The following is a 16797-nucleotide window of genomic DNA, read 5'->3' as shown; positions in this document are numbered from 1 at the left end:
GACAATGATCCCAAACACACAGCCAAGGGTTACAGAGAAAGTGAAGTGACATGTGGCAGAGTATGGTGACCCATAGTCGGAATTTGTGCTCTGCATTCAACCCATCCAAGTGCACACACACACACACACACCGTAAACACTGTGAACAGTGCTGCGGCGCCCGGGGAGCAGTTGGGGGTTCAGTGCCTTGCTCAAGGGCACCTCATTCGTGGTATTGAAGGTGGAAGAGAGCGCTGTGCATTCACTCCCCCCACCTACAATTCCTGCCAGACCTGAGTCTCGAACTCGCAACCTTTGGTTACGAGTCAGACTCTCTAACGATTAGGCCACGACTTCCCCTAAAGAAAAGAAAGTAAAACTGCTAGAATGGCCAGCCAATCACCTGACATGAATCCAGTAGAAAATTTATGGAAAGAACTAAAGATCAGGGTTCATGGAAGAGGCCCATAGAACGTTCAAGATTTGAAGACTGTTTGTGTGGAAGAATGGGACAAAATTACAAACGGTACAAACGGTATGGCTGCTTAACTTGAATTTGGCTTTGTTTTGACAGCCAAAAAAAAAAATATGTAAATGGAACTGTGGTGTAATTGTTCCACTAAACTGTTATATTGGAGGATCCTGAGATGAATCTTCAAATTCATATATATATTCATTACTATTTAACTACTGTATGTTTTGTTAGATTTATTTTAGATTTTGATAATTCTGCCCTCTCTAGGCATGAGATTCTCAGCATGCTTGCTAAGAATCCACCTTTCACCAAAGCAGCGGATTCCTTGTTGTGTAATGAAGCTTTAGTGGACCAACTATGGAAGCTGATGAACTCAGGTAGAATGCACACATTGAATTTTTCTCCTCATACATTCTTGTGGTGCTTATATGGACTTGATCCATCAATTTACCAAAGTTGACTAGGCCAAAAACCCAAACAAAATCCATGTTTAGAGACAGCATTTTGTGAATATGTACTCACATTTAGTGAACCCCTAATGTTATGCAACTCTCCAGGTGGTTTGTTTTAAAAATGTCTCCCAAAATTCTTACATGTATTCATCCTCAGAAACCTAGGACACCTTTACATGCAGATAATCCAATTAAATTCTGATTCTCTACTGGTAAGGAACTATTGGCCTGAAACACAAAAGAAAGTAAATCAATACCATTGAACCTGTTTTTAATTATTGCCAGTTTTTCTCAGGAACTTGCATAAATCTACTTTTTGCAACCACTGGCAGTGTTTTAAAAAAGACTCTTAAAAATCTGATGCTGTAGTGAGCATTTTCTTAGTTTGTGTTTTGACAGGGAGGTTCTGCTCCCACTGTGAAAAGATTTATTGTGATAAAACACTTCTTTTCATTCTGGGTTTGCAACCACTCTTGGCAGTACAAATGTTGAGCCATTGCCAGCTGTGATGAAAGTCAGTTCTCGTGTATTTGATTTAAGTTGTAGGTGGTGGTCAAAAACTGTAATATTTTACCCCATGATCTTTTTTTCTCAGTTCTTATGCTGTGGTTTCTCCAGTGCTTTTTGAAGTTGCTATTTTGTTTAACACACACACAAACGATCCAAGAACAAAGTATTTTCTCCAAAATGCATTGCTGCATGTTTGCCCATGAAAATGGTGCTGTTGCATTATGTTCTGTGTATAATTTGCTTTAAATCCAGTTGTGACTTTTTTTATTCGCCATCTCATACCATTACCAAGACATGTTTCAGGTCTCAGAAATAAAAGCATTTTCTCTCTGAAATGTTTGTGGCTGATAGCATGTTTCTGGAATAGCGCATAGCCACAGAGAGAGGGATTTCCTAAGTTGATCGACTTCGCTGCACTTCCCCACAATTTGTTGATATGCAAATTTGTTTTGTTTTTTTCATGGCATTGCAGAGGTGTTTATTAATTTTCAGTGGCTGCAATCGTATGTAGTAGTTCCAGGTTTGTTGACCACATTTTAGGGAAACCAGTATATACAGAGTCATTTATCAACCATTGAATTATTTAAAATCGAATGCATGCCATGCTTGCATCATGCATGTCTTAGTTCACACTGCAGGTCTTAATGCTCAGATCAGATTTTTTGCCGAAATCTGATTTCTTTTTTTTCTTTTTTTCGCTGTTGTTCACGCATGTGAACCGTATACGGCCCTGAAGTGACCCGCATGCGCAGAAGCAGCGCACTGTGTTTGCAGAAATAAAAATAGATGCTGCTCCTGTTAGCGTGTGTTTAGCAATTTTTAAGTTAGTGTGCAATCGGAGCCTAAATAACGAAGTGATAAGAAGAAGAATATTAAGGAGAGCACGATTTCCTCCAGCGCAGAATTGTGATGTCTTTCGCACTTCAATGATGTAAAAATCGCATGAAATGTGACATGGCCGTTCAGACAGAATTGCAAAACATCGGATATGTATCCGATTTAGGACCACATATGAAAGTGGCTTGGGCCTGATTTGAAAAAATCGGATTTGTGCTGTTCAGACTGTCATAAGAAATTCAGATATGGGTCACATTTGGGCAAAAAGTCGGATTTGGGCCACTTCAGCCAGCAGTGTGAACCTAGTCTTAGACGTGCATACATTTTTCACTAAATTACCAGTCTGGTGATTTTATTGTAATTTTTCACCAAGCCGACTTCAAAGAACTAGCGGCTTTTGTTTGTGCCACCTTCATTTACTTGCCCGTTTTCATCACTTTTGCTTTAATTCTCCTGCACGGACTCCTTCGCTAAACTGAACATCCAATCGGAGTTCTCTCTCTCACCGACGGCCCGACGCCGATTCAACATGTTGAATTGGGCAAACTACTGCCGATGAGCGCCGACGAGCAGAACACACCAAACAAACTAGCCCGACGGACGCTCCCCGACGTTGGCTGACGGCTGACCGTCGGCTTGGTGTGTACCGGGCTTTAGAAATTTAGTATGTTGCAATTTACGTCTGTCTGTGTATGTGCCTTAGGTACCTGTCATGACTGGCGTTTGCGATGCGATGCAGTGAATCTGTATAACACTCTGTTTGGGCTGACCCGACCCTCCTGTCTGCCACTACCTGAGTTGGGTCTTGTGCTTAACCTGAAGGAGAAGAAAGCAGTTCTCAACCCCACCATCAAATCTGAGCAGGGCCCTGGAGGCCCAGAGGTGACCACAACCAGCACTGTAAACTTACCACTTAAATTCCTAAAATCCTATTACAATTTTTTTATTTTTTATTTATTTTTTTATTGTTGCGTAAAATGGAAGGAAAGTTTATTAGTGCATAAAGTTGAGTGCAAACATACATGCACCATACATTCAAGGTAATAAAAGTGCTTGCAAGGTATCAAAATGATAATGTTAAACTTTTAGGTAAGTTTAGATTTTAGTTACACAGACTGGTTTTGTGTGAAATGCTTCACCATGACACTCAGCACATGTCTTGTTTTCATTTGGCTACAAACCAGAATCAAGCCATAGTGTCAGTGTAGATGTGTCTTCCACTATTGTAAAGCACTTACAGTGCTACTGAGGTGAAACATAGGTAAGGTAAAGGCCAGGACACACCAAGCCGACTTCAAAGAACTAGCGGCAACAAATGCCGACGGTGTTGTCACCTCGCGTTGGCAGCATCTGGACCAAAATCTGCACTTGAACACACCGCACAGACTACAGCCAACTGCAAACTAACACATGCATTCTGCTCCTACGTGAGAGGAATTAGCAGTCTATATTAGCAGCTATCAATGGTATATATTCGTCATTTAAAAGGAGCGAAACAGGATGTATGAGATATACGCAGTTATACAAAACATAAAAAAGCAGCACTTGCTTACCATATTGAATATCAGTTATGTTGTTAACTTTCTTTATTTTAAGCAGCTCATGTTTTATGAAAATATTCGCATATTGGAATGCTTGGGTAAAATCACGTAACATTAGAACATTCCTCTGTCTGTGCCACCTTGATTTACTTATTTTCATCACTTTCCATTTTATTCTCGAGCGCTGACTCATTCTCTAAACTGAACATCCAATCAGAGTTCTCCGTGCGTCGACGAGTGTCTGTCAGGCTAGTTTGTTTGGTGTGTTCTCGTCGGGCACATGTTGAATGTTCAAATTGTTGTAGATCATTAAATGTGAAATGTGACCTGGGACCACAAAATCTTTTATAAATCACCTGAAACCTGAATAAACCTGAATAAATAATCTTTCCATTGATGTATTGTTTGTTAGGATAGGACAATATTTGGCCGAGATACAACTATTTGAAAATCTGGAATCTGAGGGTGCAGAAAAAAGAAAAAAAATCTAAATCTTGAGAAAATCACCTTTAAAGTTGTCCAAATAAACTCCTTAGCAATGCATATTACTAATCAAAAAATAAGTTTTGATATGTTTACAGTAGGAAATTTACAAAATATCTTCATGGAACATGATCTTTACTTAATATCCAAATGATTTTTGGCATAAAAGAAAAATCGATAATTTTGACCCATACAATGTTTTGTTGGCTATTGCTACAAATATACCTTTGCGACTTAAGACTGGTTTTGTGGTCCAGTGTCACACATTATGGTGTCTTGGAAGTCTTCCTGATATGCAGCTAAAATTAATTGAAGTGGTTTCAATTCTATGCATTTCATGTCTAGACAAGTGAAAAGTGATGTTAATAAATAGTCAAACTAAGCAAATTTCCCAGTCACTGAACTACAACAAGGCTGAATCCAGTTAGCTATTTGCCATTTAATACGTAACTACTTTCTTTTAAGAAGGTGTTTTAAATATTTAAAAAAATGCTGTCTCACAGACAGTCACTGACTGACTGGGCAGAATAGCAGCAAGGCTATTGCTAATGGTTTTGGACACAGCTATTCATACTATGATGCGTAAGCGTGGCCATTGTTGGTTAAATGCAAATATGTAAAATTCAAATTATTGAATATAATTCATGGTGTTAGCTGGTTTAAAAGAAACTCATACCAGACTGCTTAAAGATTAATACAGCACTACTCCCTGCAAGCACTGTAATAAAAAAAAAATGCCATAATTTTAATGATTTTTTTCTCATGAATCATTCTCAGCTGGAGGAGGAGCATGTTGTCATGGAGCCAGCAATGAGTGGTGTGGCCATGGCCCCACAGGGTTTAAAGAGGAAGGCAGAGACTCCATTAGGTTCATCCCCTGAACCCGGACAAGTTATGCAAGAGGAGCCTAGTGCTAAAGCATCTATTAAAAGCAAAGTGAGCAATTGGCTTTGAAATTTATTTTACCTTTCTACTAGATAGTCCCATTGAGATCAGTGATCTCTTTTACAAGAGAGAGATCTGGTCTTACAGTAGCAGTAGCTGCCTTACAAATCTCATAATTAACCCTCTGGGGTCTGAGGGTGTTTTGGGGCCCCGGAGAAGTTTTGACATGCCCTGACGTTTGTGCTTTTTTCAGTTGCTTATAAACATTTTAATGGCTAAAGTCTAAAAACACTGTATTCAGCACAAACTGGGCTACGATAATATGTGAACAGCTTGTACGTACGTGATTGTGTTTTTGAGAAAACAGCGTTTATGCGTGGTTAGAAAAAAACTAAAATTTTAAATTAACTGAAATAAGGCCATAAAACACATACAGAACATTTGTTCACAAGACTTTTGAAAACTGGATCTTGTAGCCTAGAATATTTGCTTCAAAATGATCTGAAAATAATCTAACTCATTCAGAGAAAACAATATATTGATTTAAATTTTCTAAGTCACTTTTTGAGTAGAAAGTCTCTATGCGAGAGGGCGTGACCTATCCTGGATAATGCTGTGACTCACACCTGAGAAGACAAAGACCCACATAATGAGCTCCATAATGAGCCATTGAGTCAGGTATGTGACTGAGAGGGAATTGCAACAAGAAAGAATGTGAGGGAAAAAAGAAATGTGTATACATATAACTATCACATAAAATAACTTGAGATTCACTTGCGAGTGCAGTTAAACAGTTTATTAGGAACAAACAAACAAATAAACAACAGAAGAGTCAAGACATTGTGGGTGCAATATGCAAAATATCCAAAACAGTGGCAGGAAACTGGAACCCAGGAAAACGGGAGACAGCAGAAACTGCACGAGAAAACACAAAACAGACGTGAGCAACACAATGAACGGACAAAGACAAAGCAAACATGGTGACAATACATACACTACCAGTCAAATTATTTAAACAGTAAGATTTGTAATGTTTTTTTGTTTTTTTTTTAAGAAGTGTCTTCAGCTCACCAAGCCTGCATTTATTTGATCCAAAGTACAGCAAAAACAATACATTATATTTAGTATAATATATAGGCCTACATATTGTTACTATTCAAAATAAATAAAGCACCCCCGCCCCCCCCACTAAAATGAATAAATAAATTAGTGAGCATGTTGATGGGCTTATCAGGAGCAACTATATTATTAAATTAGCAATCACCAATATTGCCCACGTGATTTTATAACATAGATGCACATATGCTTTGCATGTATTATCATACAATACAAAAACATTTTATAACTGAGAAACTAAATTATTATTGTTAAGCTTATTATAAACATGTTTGAGCAGGTATTTGCAAACAGAGTAGGCTACTTCACAGTAAAGATTGGTCTAAACTTTCTTAGACATTACTTTTATATCATTGTTTATAGAACATATAACTATCCTCACGTCGTGCAACATTTAAATGCAATGAAAGGTTGCCTATCATATTTCAAAATGTTGCGCTCAATTTCACACATTTTATTCTGGAGTTATAGTTTGGGAAAAGTTCAACTAGTAATTGCGTTCAACTGTCACAGCAACACATTATCGAATGCCAATAAGAAACATTACTTACTCTGTATTGAACGCATTTACTGGTTGAACTTTTCCCAAACTATAACTTCAGGATAAAATGCGAGTCACAGCATTATCCAGGAAAGTTCACTCCCTCTCGCATAGACCCTTTCTACTCAAAAAGTGACTTAGAAAATTTTTATCAATATATTGTTTTCTCTGAATGAGTGAGTTAGATTATTTTCAGATCATTTTGAAGCAAATATTCTAGGCTACAAGATCCAGTTCTCAAAAGTCTTGTGAACAAATGTTCTGTATGTGTTTTATGGCCTTATTTCAGTTACTTTAAAATTTTAGTTTTTTTCTAACCACGCATAAGCGTTGTTTTCTCAAAAACACAATCACGTACGTACATGCTGCTCACATTGTATTCAGCACAAACTGGGCTACAATAATGTGTTTTTAGACTTTAGCCATTAAAATGTTTATAAGCAACTGAAAAAATCACAAATGTCAGGGCATGTCAAAACTTCTCCGGGGCCCCAAAACACCCTCAGTTAAGATAAGTCAGAGGGTTAAGATACAACATATAGAACACATATTAAATACAGAGGTCTTTTTCAAAAAACAATCGCATACTCCTCCACATTCTTTATGGTGTTTTAAATTAATAGAACATTTATATCTATTGATGAATACAAATATGTTCAATAACGTGGTTATAATTAGATGTTACGGTACGGTAAAGAAAGCCCTAAAAATTTGAAATGTATTTAGTGCCAAATGTTCTAAAGACTACAATTCACTGTGTAGTTATATAATCTCCACCAATTGGAGAAAATGACTTATATATCTTATAATGTTGTAGTGTACTGTAATGTTTTTCAACTTCAACTTCTGTCAGTTTCCCACCCAGGAGGAGGAAGATATTGATATGGACACAGTTCATGACAGCCAGGCGTTCATCTACCACCACCTGAACATGTTGGAGAGACCCTCAACTCCAGGCATGACACAAATACTGCACTATTTCTACACACACTATCAACCACATAGCAGAAACAGAAAAAAAAAAATGCAGAAACATATATCTGGATGAATCTCTCATCTCTGTCGATAGACATCAGGACATTGCTTCAACTTTTCTTTCTCATTTTAACAGGTAAAGAACCATCTTCAGTGGAGCAAGCCATGTTGTCCATGCCAGGAACACCCATGCCCACACTGAGCAAAGAGAGCACATCCTCTAAACATGGAGATCACCACCACCACCACCACCATCATCATCATGAGCACAAGAAGAAGAAGAAGAAGCACAAACACAAACATAAACACAAACACAAGCATGAGAGTAAAGACAAAGATAAGGATAGAGACTCTCACGCCTTTAGTAACAGCCCTGCCAGTGGCCGCTCCATTCGTTCTCCATCTCTGTCTGACTGATAATGGTATCAGCCAGCAAAAGTAGTCTGAACTAACATTAAAATACACATTGTTTTAAGCATTTCTGATGTTTTTTTTCCGTTTATTGTTTTACAAATTACTCTGTGCTGTAAAGACATTGCGATAGCACCCAACGTGTAATATGTCAGTGTTTAAATGAAAAGTTAATTCGAAAATATTTTTTTAATTTAAATAATTGATTAAAGAGTTTGTACAGTACACAAGAAGAAAAGGGTTATTCTGCAATATGATCTGACCACACGTAAAGCTGCCTGTTTTGTGGCCTCTTAACGGCAAACACACAGATTCACATACTCACCATCCTGGACCACTGGGGTTGTTTCCTGCCACTGAATCTCAAGATAAATTTCAACATTCTGTAAGTACTTTAATGAGGGAACATTTCACACTGTTGGCTCTATGGTCAACTTGGCTTGCAGTCTTTTAAATAGGTGCTTCATTTGCAACTTTAAATTGTGAAGGGTCAATTGGATATATGGTATAGTATACTAATTTGAGCCATAAATAATTGTTTACCTACTTCACCTTTTGCATTTGTTGTCTCCATTGTAAAAATTTTTCTAGTAAGTTCTTTTTCATTGATGTTTTGTTTGCATAAAACCATGAAGACATTTTGTTTAAGCTTTTAATCATTGTTTTTGTTACACCACAACTTTTTCCCTAGTGTATGTTCATGTGTTTGAGCTTCAGTTTCCAAACTAGAACTCAATTTAGATGAATAGGTAAAAATGTCATTGTTCATTATTTCTCAGACAAACGTGCTTGCACATATATATGCTTATGGTATTGGTCAATCTGTCTAGTGAATACCAGAAAACAAATATAGATGATCAAATGGACATAGTATTGTTTGCTGTAAACTTATTGAAATTTAGTGTTTGCCAAGCACATTATGAGTACCGTTATTAAAGGGATAGTTAATCCAAAAAAAAAAAAAATGGATATTCTGTTATTTACTTGCCCTCAAGTTGTGCCAAACCTGTATCAATTTCTTTCTTCTGTTGAACACAATATATTTGAGAAAATATGCATAACTAAACAATTGTGGGTCCCCACTGATTTCTATAGTATTGAAAAAATACCAATCTATACAAGTCAATGGGAGGTCCAGTTTGGTTACCCACATCCTTCAAAATCTTTTCTTTTGTGTTCAACAAGAAACTCGTGCAGACTTGAGGGTGTTACAATTTTCATTTTAGGTGTACTATTCCTTTTAAGAACAAAAGCCAAAATATAATACTGACCTATTTATCTAGATAGCCAAAATGTTATTTCTGCCCTTTCATTGTGATTAAGTTCTGTGTATTAGTGGTCTCTGTACAAAAATCAGTAACCACTTTTTGGTTCTTTGTGGAGTTTCATAATGTTTGTCAAAATACAAGTAGTATGGATAACCCAGATGTACACACTATACCTTGATTTCCATCTGTTCTGTTGTGATTTACTTTATGATTGTTTGGGGTCCTAGACACCACTTTGACTTAGTTTTACTACTATTATTAACTATTATTTTCCATTTCAAATGTTTAAAATCTTTTCTGACCTAACTGCAACCCAGCAGGCATATAACTGAAGGTTTTACCAATTTTGGTCCCAACGAAAACATGTTGCTAAATACAAATCCAAACGGACAACTGGTACTACAGTCTGAAAACCAATAAAGGAATCTTACTGTTAAACAATGGTACGTGTATCATCCGATCATTCGGGGGGTTTTTTTAAATTTAATATTGATAGTAGCAAAATTTGAAAATGGCGCCTTTTTTCATTTGTTTAGAAAAGCGCAAAAAGGCTTGATTTAAATTTTTTGGTTCACGGGTAGAAAATGGATAAACGACTTCTAAATTCGTAGTCCCCTTGTGGGCGGTCATGAGACGCCCCTTTCTGCCGATTGGTCAACCAAATCTGAACCCGTGACGTCATCAGTCTTTCCTCTGTTCCATTCAAGAAAATAATAGTCCTCTGCTGCTATATCAGTATACCGATTCTTAAACTGTACAGGGCAGGTCCTAGAGCGGGTTTTTCTTCTGTGCAAACTAAGCGTTTTACAGAAATATTTATTTCGCTGTGCAGAGTTAAATCAGTGTGAAGCTGCACTACCCACTAGGTGCAGAGTGAATGAGAAGCACAGATTTTTTTTAAAAAGACACCAACAGGTTTTGCTGTATTGGAAATTATTATATAGTCACACCTTCATTCCACACAGAACACCAAAATAGAACAACAGATTTATTAGATTTAGATTTAGGCTATATCTCTATGTATTCTTGATTGGCTTGAAACGGGTGTTTGGTTAGGCTAGTTCTTCATTTATTGAATGAGGGCGGGAGTTTTTTAACATAAACAATTTAAGCACGTTATAAATGCCATTCCAAAAAGTTTTATAAATCTATACAAAACTTTTGTTAATATGCCAGATGGATCATGTGAACTCTCATCACTTCTCTTTAATGGTAACTACCTCAAAGCTTCCCAACAAACTTATTCATTCTTGTTTATGTCTATAGACTGGGCTTTCTTCTGTGTAGATATAAATTATATTCTTTGCATCAGCTGGGCATGGCAGGGTATGATATGATGGCTGTTATAGCCTACCCTGCTCGCCCAGTAAGTTTGTTTGTTTAATTAAGTAAATAATTAGGCTTAATTCATTTCAAAATAAATATTTTAAACTTATACAAAAAGGAAAGAATGCAATTGGGTAATAGGCCTATAACGTTCGCGAGAAACTGTCATTATGACAGTTGACTTATATTTTATTAAAATTGATTATAAGTGGTATCTCAAAATATGCGCTAGTGCGCGGCGCGAGCTGCTGCACACTCGCACATGCGAGATTTTCAGAAAAGTAAAAACTTGCTATTTCGCTTGTTTCTCACCAAACCCATTATACCCTCAGAATGCTTGGAATATACACAAGTTATTTTACGACAGATTTGCATCCGCTTCAAAAAGAAAAGAAAAAAAAGAGAGCATTCTCTGCATTGTTGCCAACTAATTTTCAGAGAAAGTTGCTAAAGGACAAAAAATCTCCAGAAATGATTTTACATGTCCATTTACAACCCTAGCATTTCTCCCTAGAATGAAACGGTCTGTTATTTGCTTATTTGGCAGGGTCATGAATAATAATGATTGTTCTCTGCTCTGATTGGCTGTCACAGTGCGGCTCATTTCACTAACTCACAGCAAGAAGGAAACACAGGGAGGAAAATATATATTTAAATACTTTCTCTCGCAGTTATATCATCGGGTAATTATACTGTATATAAAATGCGGGCATCAAGCCGGTATTAATATGCAGGGCATTGAAACTGCATTTGAACTATCGGTCATCACATTATAGTTTCACTTTCACTTTCAAGAAACGCAATCACACGAACTATGTTTATATTATGGAGCAGCAGTACTTACCACACATTTTACAAGATCAGATGCTTGTCAGTGGTGCTCAGGATCTGTTAATCATTCGTCATCATCCTCAGTCATCTCTCCTAACTCTGTTTATGTGGTAAGTGAAATCTTATGTACTGCAGTGTAACAGGCTACTGCTAACAATGTCCCTTTAGTGGCTTGCATTATTTGCTTTCCGTGCCTTGCTGAATACAGACACCAACCCATCCCTGCACATCACATCCCCTGCACAGCCTGGAACATAACATTTATTTCCATGATCTGCCATTTTTGCCGTTGTCCTCGCTTGTTTATTTACAATACCTGCAGAACTTCTGATGGTTCGGCTGGCGGCTGGCCTAGAACATGGGCGGATTTATGCAAATGTTGGGGGCGTAACTATTAGTGATCCCGACTGTTGCGTCACAGTCGGTGTTATGTTCTGATTCGCCTGTTTTTCAGTGGTCTTTTTTTATTCACGAGATTTACATAAGAAGGAGGAAACTATGGTGTTTGAAGCTCATGGTATGTCATTTCCATGTACAGAACTCTTATTATTTAACTATGCCAAGGTAAAGACAGTTTTTCATTCTATGGCTCCTTTAAGTTTTAATTTTTTAATTTTCATAGCTAGTCAACTAGTAATACAACACATTCTCAACAATTATGCTTTAAGCAGTGTATTAGTAGTTAGTATGCTACACTCCAAGAAAAGTCTGTAAAAATAGGGCACAATCTATGTTAATATGAAATAATTTTCCGTATTGGTTTCTTTACCTGCATTTTAAATTACGCATTGTGTTTTCGGGTTACAGGGTTACAATGGATAATGTCCTGGAAAATTACTAGTAGCCTATCTTTTCCATTTTTCTTACAGCGTACTAATCAACAATCGCAAGCTACTAACAAAGTGTATCATAAATGAACAATTATTCAGTTATTATTATTATTAAATTGAAGAATTGCAAATAGCAGCTAACTCAATTCACGTGATGTGTGTACTGCTAGGCATCTTTAGTTTCCTCTTTTTGTATATTTTGGATGGAAAATGTGTGTCTTTTTATTGTCTGAGTCACTTATCAAAAGTTGCTAAAAGTTACCAAATACATTTTAAAAATTGCTAAATTTGTTGCTAGATGCTTTTGGAAGAAAAAGTTGCTAGGGTAGTCTGAAAAGTTGCTAAACTTAGCAACAAAATTGCTAAGTTGGCAACACTGATTCTCTGCCATTAAATGGGCAAGTGTATATTTGTGTGTGTGTGTGTGTGTGTGTGTGTGCGTGTTTCGAAAAAAGAAGGTATCCTTTAGAACAAGTGAGTTGCCCTAGTTCACACAATACATTGCGATGGGTTAAATCAATAAGCAGACAAACACGAGTCACGACTACAGTCAAGCACATACCAGTATTGAAGTGCACAGGAAATATGCAGCAGTCTTTTTAAAGCAGTTTATTTAATTAATATTGAGTACTAATTTATGTTCACTTGGATTTTTTGTTTCCCTCAACAGGGGAAATAACAATCTTTTTGTGTGTGTGTGTGTGTACATTCAAAATAACTACAAAATGTTATGCCTTTGAAAAATAAAGAAAACATCAGCATGCAACACATTTGGCATGTCTCGGTCTCCCTGAACATCTTTCTGTCGCACACCACAAACATGAACCAATCCACAGTGAATACTTGACGCGCCTACTTTTAAAAGTCTACATTTAGATGATTTGGCATTAAATGCATCACATAAGTCACTTTGGAAAAAATCACAATATGTATCATGATAAAAAAGTGACTTTACAGTCTGAAAAATATAGCAAATTATTTCGCGGATCACTTTAAGAACCGACCAGCGCTGGTCTACACAGAAAAAAGCCTTGTCTAGACTCTGCCCTGGTACAAGTTATGACGAGGTATTCATTGGTCTGCTTGTTTGATGAGAAAAAGAGGAAATGTAGTTGCAATAAAATGGGTTATGAATCCATACACCTGTAGCAGCTGAGGACTACTATTTTGCTGCGCGGAACTGCAGAAGTACTGATGACGGCACGGTTGTGCTGACCAATCAGCAGAACGGGGCGTTTAATTCCCACCCACTTGCAGACATCAGGCTTGTTTGAGATGCGCCTCGCCTCGCCTGAAATGTAGGCGAGAGTAGGCGGCTGCAGTGAGGGGAGGAGTGAAATAAGCGCAGTCAAGACGGACAGTTCTGCCCTCTCGAAGTGGAATACCTACGAGATCAAAGGCAGATATTGCGTTATTCTCACTCATATGCTGTGCTTCTGATAAACATGATATAATTTCAGTTCTGTTGCTTTTATATGAATATAAATATGATGAACAGGACACTCAAAGTGCTTGCTATTTAATTCCATAGGAAAGGCGTATTTATCATCCATTTTTATTTTAATTCAAACATGTATTTTAGATTTTTATAGAAAATATGACAACAATCACATATCTCACACAGAGATAGCACTGTCATAGTGTTTGCAAATATTCATGCACAATTTAAATACATAATAGCATGAAATCAGATTAAAAAAATAAAACATTTTAGAAGAGAATGCAGCATCACAGTTGTCTGAACCAATGTGCATTAAGCTGTGTCGTCATTCAGTCGTTTCCCATCATGCTTTTGATCAGCGCAGTCGGTGGAGAGCAACTGCGCGCAACTGCTCAATCGGACAAAGCCGCCTCGCCGTCGCGAGAGTTTTTTGGCACACGTCAGCATGACATCAGAGCAAGCGGACGTAACTCGGACACTTTTCTAACCGGCATGCATCTCGCGGTGATCACCGATCGGTTCTGCGCAGATTTTGCTCATCTCAAATCATTCTGCACAGCGCCGCTTCAGGGCGAACACGCCTATTATTTAAAACTGGAATTTCTCTGGATTTACACATCCTTGGGAACTTTTGGAATAACATAAATACACAACTGCAAAAAATATATAACACAAGTTTTTGGATATTTTATTACGAAAATCTTACATATTGTACCTTGAAAAATGGTGTGTTCCGCGGTTGACATAAAATAATTTCTCATGTTTATTTATGTTCATTTCGTGCTTTATGTAATGAAAAGAAGATCTTGGGCCAGTTCTTTGTACGTGGCTTATTACAGCTGAGATGATTTGAAAGATTCCAGATCTTCTAATCTTAATAACTGATCTCGCTAATTCTTCAAACGAATTTGCGTATTAGATTAACATATCTAGATTAAACTTGCGGACCCGTTGCTACAGCAAGTCTAGGATGAGCTTCGAAGAACCAAATGAAGATCAAGCGAAATCGTCAACAATCAAATCCAGCTAACTGAGTCAGCGACGTACGAAGAACGGACCCCGGTTCACGTGTTTGAACTGAGGCAATTAATACAGTGATCTGTCACGACACATTGAAGAGCCACAAAACGGTATTTATTGTTTGAATTTCTTTAAAAATTACAAAATGTAAAAGCTGCGAGTCCAGAACCTATTCTGTATTGTCTTTTCTGCACTTTGTCAGTTTCCTCTTTGCTCTGCGATGTATTTTTCACTGCGTGAGAACATGATATGTGTAGTGTGAGAGCTCTGTTTGTCGGGATAGCAACAGTAACTACGGAGGGCGGGTCTTTGCGAACGGTCAGTTCCCGCCCACGTGTAGAAATCGAATATTCAGGCTTTTTTATTCATTTTTCTACCCTGAACGAAAAACGAAAATTTAAGCTGAATCGACGCGATTTCTACCGAGGGGAACCCCCTACCCCGAAAAGCGGGGCCAGAGTGAATATGCTGTCCAGGGGGCCCAGAAACCGTAGCGGCGATTTCTCAGTGAATTTCGTCACAGGTTTGCCAGATGTGACGTAGTTCATGTTTCCTGGTGAGGGTGTTGAGAGTAAAGTAAAAGGGAATATAGTGCCGTAGTTTGAGTACCAGTGGGTCAGTAGCCTACCAGACACACATCAACCATGCTGCAACTGAAATGGGTACGGCAAGATGGTTTTGGTATTCATGTAATGCTTAGTATTCTATTTGTAAGAACGTTTATTCAGTCGACTTTTTATTGCATTTTATATATGTAATTAATATGCCTTGACCCTAAAGCATTATAACGCTATTTTTCTTATTTGTTCAATTAGTAGCAGAATACGGTTCATGAAAACTTTTACAAGGTAGTTTTATTGGTAGCTGCAAATATAAATATTCGACTGTTTTGGAGTTTGATCTGTCCTCTTGGTCGCAGACATAAAAGCTAAGTCTAATAAGCATGCTATTGCATTTTCTTGGTCGTCCTATATGTGAACTGACGCGCATTTAAAAAAAAAAAAAAAATCAGTCAAAAGTTGAATGAGGTGCATTTGCTTTATCTTTTCCCATGTATTCTGCTAACTTATATGTGTCTTCTCTCACGGTGTGTTCGTATGCAGGTATTCTCCGTATTATATCTTCTCTCGCGCTGCCCTGTGTGTGAGGCTTATGTGGTCAGACGGTCCGGCAAGACAGGATTATCAGATGAGTCTTTCTCAGGATGTGGGTTTATACTTCTTTATACCAGAATGTTTTTATATTACAATATGTGTGCTCAAAGTATAAATTACTATACAATTATAAATTTAAGCCGTATGCAATTAATATAACAAACATGACTACAGTGGTTGCTGGGCAGAATTTGCAACTTTTATGGGTTTAATACTAAATGTGCATTCAGTATGCTAATTAAAAACATACATATGAGGAAATAAATGTACAAAATGGTGTTCAGTGACATAAGGACTCTACCGTATATCATATTTTAATCTAGAAAAACCGGATGGCCAAGAATGTTGTACGGAGTTACTACAACCATAGGTACCTACAGTATGTACTGCGTTAGCAGCCTTTTTTTTCTGTGGGCTGCTATTCATAAGTGGTCTGCCATATTGGATACACAGATCAATAATGAACTGCGAAGTGGCAGCAAACTGGGTGTCAGTGTAAAGTCCAAACCATTTGCTCAATTGGGGCATTTACTAGACATCCCCTTAGCACACCTTAAATTGGTAGAAATTTTAAATATAATCGACAGTGATTAATCGACAGATATCTTTGTAACATTTTGTGGAGTAAATTGTGATTGGTCTTTTCTTAGTTGCGTCACCATTTGTAGTGTGTGCTAGAAAATAATTAGCATTTTGAGCTGTTTAGAGTGGAGGCTTTTGAT

The 16797-nt window shown here is 37.4% G+C and overlaps 2 protein-coding genes across 9 annotated transcripts in view; both read left to right on the top strand.

Moving 5' to 3' along the window:
- The window catches only part of taf2 (TAF2 RNA polymerase II, TATA box binding protein (TBP)-associated factor), a 74472-nt gene extending 64556 nt beyond the window's left edge, over nucleotides 1–9916 (top strand). The window contains exons 22-26 of one of the 5 annotated variants that reach the window (XM_058745937.1): nucleotides 722–831; nucleotides 2957–3153; nucleotides 5055–5213; nucleotides 7685–7775; nucleotides 7931–9916. In XM_058745937.1, coding sequence (XP_058601920.1) covers nucleotides 722–831; nucleotides 2957–3153; nucleotides 5055–5213; nucleotides 7685–7775; nucleotides 7931–8211 — 838 coding nt within the window. In that variant the 3' untranslated portion in view covers nucleotides 8212–9916. Of the gene's footprint in view, nucleotides 1–721; nucleotides 832–2956; nucleotides 3154–5054; nucleotides 5214–7672; nucleotides 7776–7930 lie in introns of those variants that run through there. The other 4 variants (XM_058745936.1, XM_058745938.1, XR_009266263.1 and 1 more) reach the window with 4 other exon arrangements.
- A 5389-nt stretch (nucleotides 9917–15305) lies between these two features.
- Nucleotides 15306–16797, top strand: part of enpp2 (ectonucleotide pyrophosphatase/phosphodiesterase 2) — a 63150-nt gene continuing 61658 nt past the window's right edge. For 3 of the 4 annotated variants that reach the window (XR_009266221.1, XM_058745677.1, XM_058745676.1), the window contains exons 1-2: nucleotides 15306–15583; nucleotides 16025–16127. Coding sequence is in view for 3 of the 4 variants with exons in the window: in XM_058745677.1 (XP_058601660.1) it covers nucleotides 15566–15583; nucleotides 16025–16127 (121 nt within the window). In the remaining variant the exon portion in view is untranslated. The remainder of the gene's footprint in view (nucleotides 15584–16024; nucleotides 16128–16797) is intronic. The other variant, XM_058745678.1, reaches the window with a different exon arrangement.

This window comes from Onychostoma macrolepis, chromosome 16 (assembly GCF_012432095.1).
Source record: "Onychostoma macrolepis isolate SWU-2019 chromosome 16, ASM1243209v1, whole genome shotgun sequence".
In the NCBI taxonomy this organism is placed as follows: domain Eukaryota; kingdom Metazoa; phylum Chordata; class Actinopteri; order Cypriniformes; family Cyprinidae; genus Onychostoma; species Onychostoma macrolepis.
This window is presented reverse-complemented; position numbering and strand designations above follow the sequence as displayed.